The following is an 8,848-nucleotide window of genomic DNA, read 5'->3' as shown; positions in this document are numbered from 1 at the left end:
CCTATGGTTTTTGGAGCTGATGGGAGTGAAGTGCAAGTGGGCCACAATGTGTTTTTCAATAATGATATCAACATTCATCTGAAATGCAAACCTTTAAAAAGGCAAACCTTTAAAAAGGGAGGACTGTGTTACTGCTTTGTCAGCAAAGCTGCAATACTTGTCTGATCTAGAGAGGCTGGTCAGGTGTTGCGGTAAGCTCTGGCTCTCCTCACACCAGATTGCAACACGGGGAGGACTGTGGTGGCATGCGAGTCTTTGCAAGAATTTGTCAAAAAATGCCCGAGAAACAAAGCTTTGGGGGTCACATGTTAAATACATACGGAATTTGTATCAGTTGATGTTGGGAGAGAACAAAACTGTAGATTAAGTGATATAAAAAAAAAAACCTATCATCTGTTCTTAGAGACATAGCTATGACCTGAAAATGAAAGCCATTTCCTTTTTAAAGTGATATGGTAAAGCTATACATCCCAGTAGGTGGCAGCTAGCTGGAACTGGATTAACTTTTATTATGGTAACAGTACATGAAAATATGTTCTGAAGGAAAAAAAAAAGAAAGTGCCTGATGTAATAAGGTTATCAGAATCACATATCTCTCCTTTCCAAATGAAACATTAGGTACATAAGATCACCATTTATACCTGACACATACCTAAAGAATTTAGTAGGCTTTTATTACCCAGAAAAGATTTAAAGGCCTTAGAGGATCTATTCTCCTTTACCCCTAGCTGGAATGCTATTTTTCATACCAGCTTCACTTGAACATTGTCCTTGTGTATTAAAAATGTATTATCAGTATGCCTACTATAGATGGCCAAAATGTAAAAGAAATTAAAACACATAGCCAAGGAATTGCAGATTTTCCAGTTGCTGATCAATGAAGTGAAGAGGGCAGTTTCATAAAGACTTTAATCTGAAAAGACCTGCATAACAGCGGTGACAAGCCCCCGAGAGACAAAACCAGCTTCTCCAGCAGAATATTTTATTAGGGATCTCCAACCTTTGAACTGTATGTCTTACGGGGAAGGAAATATGAAAGGAGTTAAGGACATTTTCCTGGTCTCGTGTTAAAATTATCCTGGAGGGTGGACCAAAGTATGTTTTTAAAGATTACCCTTTCCTCTTGCGAAGAATAAAAGAAACTAAAGTCCAATTAAGAGAAAAGGAGTCTAGGGTGGTGAAGTCGGAGGCAGTAGTTAATTGTACAGTCTATAAATGGTCTTCAGTCACCGCATATTCAATGACTTCCAAACATCCGACGTCTTACAAGATCTACTTTTTGATAAGGAACCGATATTCTTGGGGAAGTAAATCTCGGTTAACTACGAGCTCGCTAGGATGTGAACGAAGGGAGGGGTGGCGTTGGCACGGGGCATTAGGCGATGATGATCTCAGAGGAGGAGAGCGGTACTCCTCCCGATCCCACAAACCGCCACAAGGCAGCGGGCCAGCTGGCATCGCCCAGGCTACCAGACGTGCCTGTAGAGATGCCGATGGCATATCGCGATTTCCTTTTCGTGTCGCGAAACGACTGGCGGGGGCGTTGGGACGCCTGGCGCGACCTGGCGGCGCGGAGGCTGGCCGGCGGGGCCGGTAGAGCTCTCCGTGGTGCTGAAGGAGCCAAGCCGTGCCGTGCCGTGCAGAGCCGGGCCGAGCCGAGCCGGGCCGTGCTCTCTCCGTGGTGCCTCTCCCCTGTAGTCGGTGGAGGGAAAGGGGAAAACTCGGCCTCAGCCTTACCGGTGCGGCCGAAGGGTCCGCAGGGGCAGCTGAGTGGTTAGCAGTGCAAGGGATTGATCATATGTTGGTTTGTCATTCCAGGTATAGTAGAAATGCCTGGGTGAGTTAGGAAGTCTTAGGAGCTCTGCTGGGGTTGATTACAGGTAGCTGCATTTATTTATTTATTTATCTATTTATTTCAAGAGACCTCAGAAAATCAGACTGATTAAAGGGGTCACTTTGCCCAAAGTTTGTCTTGTCAATTGTGATAAAGCTCTCGATGAATCATATGCTTTCAGAAATGCTTACCTGAGCTAAGTTAAATTAAAAATTCAATTTTGACGGAAAGCTACATATGTGCAGTCAGAATTAAAAAGATGCCTAATGTCCTTTATTTCAGTAACATCACGGGAAAGATGAGAAAGGAAAGAACGTTCACAGTGTTCATGCATGTCAGTTTTATTTCTCCTTGGACTAAGATAAAATATGGACAAGTAGAACAAAAAAGATAGCAAATACAAGAAAGAGCATCTCGATCTGTGCATATTTTTTTATTCCTGGAAGATATTCTAAGTGTGAACTGAAGGAGTCGCTAGATATCCTTGCTTTTAACACTAGGTGTTCTTTTTAAAGTGCTCCAACAGTCAAATCGTCTGAATTCCCTGCTAGACTGCAGAACTAGCCATTCATGATACTTATTTTTGACACTGCAGTTATGCCTCCATCTTAAAGAAAAAAAATCGATGATATTTAATAATCCCTTCACAGAATGTACATTTCTTTTCATCAGCATTTTACAGTGTTTTAAGTAAATGCATGCAGAGAAAACCATAAGCCATAATGATTTAAAAAAAAAAAAAAAAAAGTTACTGTGAATTGCTAACACTTTCAGGGATACGGAGCACCAACATTAAAAGTAATAAATTAAATGCTGCTGTTACTTCTTTACATGTCCAAGATACACAGATGTCATTTAAAAATAATCTGGAACTCACCTTAGCCACGCTCTCCTTCTGATAGATTCCACAGACTATTCTCATTAGCTTGGCATCATTGGTATTTATTTCTGTAAGGTCAGGTTTATTCTGTGTTCATCTATATCTATGTGTGGGGGAAGTCTCTCAGTGATATTTTCTTTGGTAATAAAAGGCAATGAGGGAGATAAAGGAGACAAAAGATCTCTGTAGGCAGAATATAGAATAAAATGAATTCATTTCCTTGTGGAGAATCTAGGAATTGTCTTTTAATATTTGTAATAATGCTTAAGTAGGTTCAGCAAAAGCTTCACTTAGATTGCAAAGTCTGACAGCCCTGGTTCGGCATATATTAATGGTCACAAGCACATAACTGATTGTATTTCCGAGAAAAATCTGAAGTAGTCCAGAGAGTGAGTTCATCTTCTTTGGAACACCTGGCCAAAAGAGAAAAGTCCATGGCTGCTGTTGCAGATACAAACTCAGTATCCTGTTATCAAACTGGAGGGTGCTATTGTTCTCACTGAGGACCACAAAATAACAAACTACATACACCTCTCAGTACAGGGAGCAACAGCAATACTTTGATAATACGAGAGTGATAGGAAAGCTGTGTGTGGAAAAAAAAAAAAAAAAAAAAAAAAAAAAAAGATTGGAAAAAAAGATTCAAAAAAAAAAAATTTTAAAAACCCGATTTTTTTTAAATTTTTGTTTAAAAAAAAAAAAAAAAAAAAAAAAAAAAAAAAGAGTGGCAGAATAGAGTGCAAAATACAAACTGGTAAATCCGCAAGTTACTGTCTTTTTAAAAAATACTGAAATTTCAAGCAAGTTGAGTGAAACTGAAATACAAGTCTGTGCATTCAACAATGCTGTTGTAGCGCTGCCTGTTCCTGTTTACCTTGCAGAAGCAGGCTGTTGCTCCGTAATCACTGAGTCTGGGGCAAGTTCCTAAGGACAGACAATATAAAAACTATCACATTTATCCTATTTCATGCATTAAAGTGAGTAAGTAACAGTTAGCTAACGTAAATATCAAGATCCTTTTTTAGCCTAAACGTTGCTCTGACAACCTGCATGACTCTGTTGTCAGCCTTCTCTTTCACAACTCTAAAGCTAAGTGATTTAAACCCAGCCTGTCAGCTATTAAAATGCATGAATTGATTTTTATAAAGCCGATTCCCTTCTCTCCTACAGCCCTCTCCTCTCCTTCCCCATCCCCCGCCACAGATCCCTATAGATATTGCCCAGAACAACCGAAATACTAATAACAATTAAAAACACGTATATAAAACCGGACTTTTTTTTTTTTTCTCCTCCGAGAACGCTAGGCGATCAGATCGGTTGCATAATATGAATTGGGAAGGCTGTCTGGCAGGCAGCCTTAAGACGAGAAGAGCTATCTCAATTTCTCTCACTTAATCTTGGCTTCGCGTCAGAAGCTGTGCAGCAGTGCAGTAGAATGGGAGCACGGCAAAAGCTTCGCCAGTAAAACGGCTGGTGCTCATTGACTCTCGCTATGTGGCGATACCTCAGCGGTTTCTCGAGCTGGATTACCTATTGATTTTCCTCCTTTCTTGCCTCCCAGGTTTACTCGGCTGGACATTGTGTGTGTTTGGATTTCTCAAGGATTCTCCCCCGACTAACATGGATGTCCCACCATTCCTTGCAGTTGAAGGTTGCTCCTTGGCGCAGTGAATGAAGAACATGCAGGGATTGCTAATGGGTTTGGGAAGCGTAGACTCTCTCCTCTGTCTGTGACCATGCCGTGATCGTGTCTGAGGGCCATCAGTTTACGTATCCTCATTCTCACCCTACCGGGAAACCTGACGGCTTAGAAGGGGGAAGTAAGGCAGCGCGTGTGTGCATAGAAACATCATGAAGATTATTTCCCCTATTCTAACTAATCCAGTCTTCAGATGCACCATTAGACTCCTTCTTTGCTTACTGTGGATTGGATATTCTCAAGGAACTACACATGTATTAAGATTTGGTAAGATTTCCCGACACTTTTTCATTGTGCGTTTAAGCCTGAATGCGATTTACGTAGGATTGACTCAGAAGGGGGTGCTGGGGGAGAGCTGGGACATGTTACCGGAGTCAAGCACCGAAGTCCCTGTGCATTTTGCATCCGGAGGGATGAATTGCTGTGTGTTTTCTCTGTCGCTGCAGCTCATTGTAGCCGTAGTAACGGCACGGTGATGATAATTATAATAACAATGGAGAGAAAAATGACTGGCAAACGCGTTTGCCTAAGGCTCTGCGGAGCTTGCGTGGCTTCCTCGTAATGTACCTTTTTGTTTCCATAGTAGTGGAAAGCACGGCTAACACAGTGCTTGATCAGTTAAAATGTGTCAACTAGTTGTTAAGTTTCGGTCGCGCGTCCCTGCTCCATCCGAGCCGACTCCGTATGGGAGCGACGCTGTAATGTGAGACCTGCGGGCTGGATTCCCGGGCAGCGTTTGCCACTTCTCTGGCCTTTAGGGTTAAACAATGGATGGTTTATGCCTTGTTCCGTGATCGCGAAAGAGTCTTTACGGCACTCTTCAAAAACATGTTTTTTATATGCGGGGAAAGTTCTAAGATGTCCAACATGCCCCCATACTACCCTCCCAAAAAAAAAAAAAAGAGAGAGAGAGAGAGAGAGGGAGGGAAGGAGAAACCATCGATCGGAATTTCAAGGTGAACAGAGCGGTTTCACAGTTTAAAGACTATCCCACCCGGACCATGCAACTAACCTTAACAGCTCTGCGTGTGTCCGCGCGTGTGTACGTGTGCATAAGAAAGCAAGCGAGGGAGGAATTTCGGCCGCTGTGCATCCGCTGCAGAAGTTTTACAGTAAGCAAGGGGAGGACGGAAGGGAAAGTAAACCTCACTTCCGAGGCGGGATGTGCTGGCCGGGGAGAGCCTCTGGGCCGAGCCTCACAGCGGGACCCCCGCGCCCGGTACGCGCCCGCCCGGACACCGCAGGCGCAGCGGGCAAGGGGGCACTCCGAAAGTTGCACCCCCAGACAAGCGGCATCCTCTGTGCCTGCCAGCAACGTGGCTGGAGGGGGTGTTACAGTGGCTGCTGTAAGCTATTAGCAGCCGCTACAACCCTTTCCGTGGGACCCTAAAAGCTCTTGTCTTCGCCTGGGAGTAGCGCCTCGGTCTGCCTCTAATTTTGCTTAAATTCCTCCCCGCGTACACTTTTATGTGGGGAAGGTTGGTAATGATGAAAAAGTCACCAGCCTGTTACTGTTCTCGTGTGCTGAATTCCTAGTAGCACTTATTTTCTTCTTCCATCTGATCTAAAGGTGGTGCTTAAGGCACGTTGCTCCTAGCAACCGTCTTCAGGAATGCTTGTTTCTTAGGACATGGCTAAACGGGTCCGTATATTATTGCGGGGCTTATTTTGCATTCAGTCTGCTCCATAGTCATGGTCGTGAAATTAGCGCCGGGGCTACTTGCGGTCTGGCACTGTCCAGCTGTCCGTCCTTCCACGGACCGGGATTCATAGCCCGGGCCGAGGGTCGGTCTCCAGAACCCCTGAATTGCTCTCAAGGGTAGCTAAGTAAACAAGCATCTTCCCGGCAACACCAATAAAAAGAGGTGAGCATTCCTTCCTTAGGTTAGCATCTTCTCTGAACTGTTGATCCAGTGTATCTGTAGAGACAGCCCTGGCGAGCAGCATTTTGGCAGTGATTCGAATAATTAGTAATCCCGAGACCCAACGCTGGTGCAGCGGGGCTCCGGCACCCAGTGACATGGTGGCACAGGAACGTATTTTTCTAGGCTAACTTCCCCTCCGAACTGTGTCCGGGTCATCTAGTCGGTTAACGGGTTATGCTCACTTCATTGTATGTAGCAGCGAAGTATGAGCCTGCTTCTGAAGCACGGACTGCTTTTTCTTGTCTGTAAAAAGAATTGTCGCCTACCCAACTGTGAGGCTTGGAAGCAAGGAATGGTTGTTTGGCTTATTTTAGTATAGGAGATCTTAGACGTAATAGAGCCCGAGGAAGGCTTTCCCCCTGCTTAGCCGGGCCTGTTGCACATCCCTGCTGTGAGGAGTCTGGATTTAGCCTGGTCCAGGTGCGGAGCGACTCTGACCGCCAGAGCCGCCCAGCCCCTTCCCCAGAGGGTGACATCTCTGTGCGTAGGGCATGGCGGGGAGGAGGGAAGGAACAGGAAGCTTTGTGGAAGAGCTTTGGTTATTTCTGAGAGGGGAATTCCCTGCCATCCCCTCCGGGCTCCTGTGCTATCTGTCTTTTCCAAGTGTCCTTGCAACCAGGGGGCCGGGATGCCCGTGCCTTCCCGTGGAGTCCTTCCCGAGAAGCGAGGGCTGAGGAGATTCCCTCCAGAAGGCAGCCTGCCAGCCCCCGTTCTTCTTCCTCAGCCAGGAGCGCTATGGCAACGGGGGAGAGCTTGAAGCCTGCCAGAGCTGCAGCCCCCTCATTCCTCCTGTGCAAATTAACCACCGTGGATTCGCATTGTCCTTCCCACGGCTTCTGTCATTGTTGGGACTAGCCAGCACGTCCTTTCTCTCTCTCTCTCTCACTCACTCTCAGATACCTTTTAGCAACCACACAGGGAAGCCGAGCCACCTGGGCCAAAGGCAAGGGGTTATTTTTGCCTGTGCCTTATGGAGCAGGCACGGGGAGAAGCTGGTGCAATGGCATCAGTCACTCCCTGGCGGCATTCGAGTGGGGGCAACGTGGTATTTGGGCATCACATCACCACCCTTCCTAAGTGCCACCTCGCCTCATGGGGCTTGCGGCCAGCCCTCCTCCTCTGCCGTTTATGAGTAGTTTCCCATGGGCAAGCCCAGGGACCGCTGAGAGTGAGGCTTGTACCCACCACACTCGAGGGTTTCAAATAGGAACAAAAAACATTGCTTATTTAAACCTAAGTGTATACGACTGATGTGGATAAAGGGCCGGGTCCCAGCTTGAGAAAGGAGAAAAGCAGCTGCCTAGCATTTGTCTCTCCGTAGCTAAGTGTGATGGAAACCTTTCCCTTATCATTTGGCACCGTACAAAAGCCCAAATCTGTGCCCGTCGGCGGATCCGTTCCATTATCAGGGATTGCGTCTTGTAGCTTTCCCATTCGCTGCTCCCGTGGAAGAGCAGAGCCCGGCGGCAGCTCCCGGGAAGCCCCTGTAACGCGGCCGGACCGGGCCGGGCTGAACCGGGCCGCTCAGTGTCGCCGCTCCGCTCCCCAGCCCCGGCCCGCCGGGCCCCGCTCACTTCTGCCTTTTTCTCCCCTCGGGGCACCCCAGCACTCGTGAGGCTGAATGGACTTTAATGGACATTAAGAGCTGTTAGCCATCAACAACTCTTAACCTGTTTACACAAGCCCACTCGTCTCGCCCAAGGCAGTACGACGCCGGGCTACTTAAAACCCCTCTTTTCTTCCCCATTCCTATGCTTCCTCCTTCTTTTGGACTACTCTAAAGTACTCTTCTTTATTTAAATTACCCGCTTCGGGCCTTGTCTCTGCTATCGAAAGCAATGCGGAATAAAACCCTGCCCGTCCTCCCTACATCAAAGGTTTGAATATGGAGCAGTGAGCGGAAGGTGAAAGCGCTTTGGCCCTTGAGTTTCCAAATTCCCCCTCAGGTAACTCAAGTGAAAGCGTGCGAAGGACTAAGGGAGCCCACTGGCCTGCTAAGATTTTCCTCACGTTGCCGGCATTTTTATTCCTTTCTTCAGCACATTCAAAAAGAAAAGTAAAGAAAAGCAGAGGCCCATGTCTGTAGTCTTGCCTCGTCGCTGATTTGGCGTTGTGGGTATTTCTAGTTAATCCTGGCTTCAAGCAGATGGAAAAGGGAGATGGGTGTTGCGGGTTAGAATGATTTATGTATTTAAAAAGGGGTGAGGGGGGCGCAAGGGAAGGAGGATTCGCCTTCCCCCAATTTAAAAACAAAATAAAGCCAAGAGGAAAGAGGTAGAATACTTTTCAATGAATGAAGGTAGAGTTTTGAACTCTTCACGAAATAATTTCCTACTGTTGACCTTTCCTTTAAAAAAAGAAAAAAAGAAAGGAAAGAAAGAAAGAAAGGAAGGAAGGGAGGAAGGAAGGAAGGAAGGAAGGAAGGAAGGAAGGAAGGAAGGAAGGAAGGAAGAAAGAAAGAAAGAAAGAAAGAAAGAAAGAAAGAAAGAAAGAAAGAAAGAAAGAAAGAA

The 8,848-nt window shown here is 46.1% G+C and overlaps 1 protein-coding gene and 2 long non-coding RNA genes across 3 annotated transcripts in view; 2 read left to right on the top strand and 1 right to left on the bottom strand.

Moving 5' to 3' along the window:
• The first annotated feature begins 4,039 nt into the window (after positions 1-4,039).
• Positions 4,040-8,848, top strand: part of GRIK2 (glutamate ionotropic receptor kainate type subunit 2) — a 377,958-nt gene continuing 373,149 nt past the window's right edge. The window contains exon 1 of the mRNA XM_035320853.1: positions 4,040-4,680. Coding sequence (XP_035176744.1) covers positions 4,566-4,680 — 115 coding nt within the window. The 5' untranslated portion in view covers positions 4,040-4,565. The remainder of the gene's footprint in view (positions 4,681-8,848) is intronic.
• LOC118164392 lies at positions 4,687-8,702 on the top strand. The gene is made up of 2 exons (XR_004749474.1): positions 4,687-8,284; positions 8,378-8,702. It is a non-coding gene; the product is annotated as an uncharacterized LOC118164392 (long non-coding RNA).
• Positions 8,525-8,848, bottom strand: part of LOC118164391 — a 19,398-nt gene continuing 19,074 nt past the window's right edge. Inside the window, exon 3 of the long non-coding RNA XR_004749473.1 lies at positions 8,525-8,685. This is a non-coding gene — a long non-coding RNA (uncharacterized LOC118164391). The remainder of the gene's footprint in view (positions 8,686-8,848) is intronic.

This window comes from Oxyura jamaicensis, chromosome 3 (assembly GCF_011077185.1).
Source record: "Oxyura jamaicensis isolate SHBP4307 breed ruddy duck chromosome 3, BPBGC_Ojam_1.0, whole genome shotgun sequence".
Classification (NCBI taxonomy): Eukaryota; Metazoa; Chordata; class Aves; order Anseriformes; family Anatidae; genus Oxyura; species Oxyura jamaicensis.
This window is presented reverse-complemented; position numbering and strand designations above follow the sequence as displayed.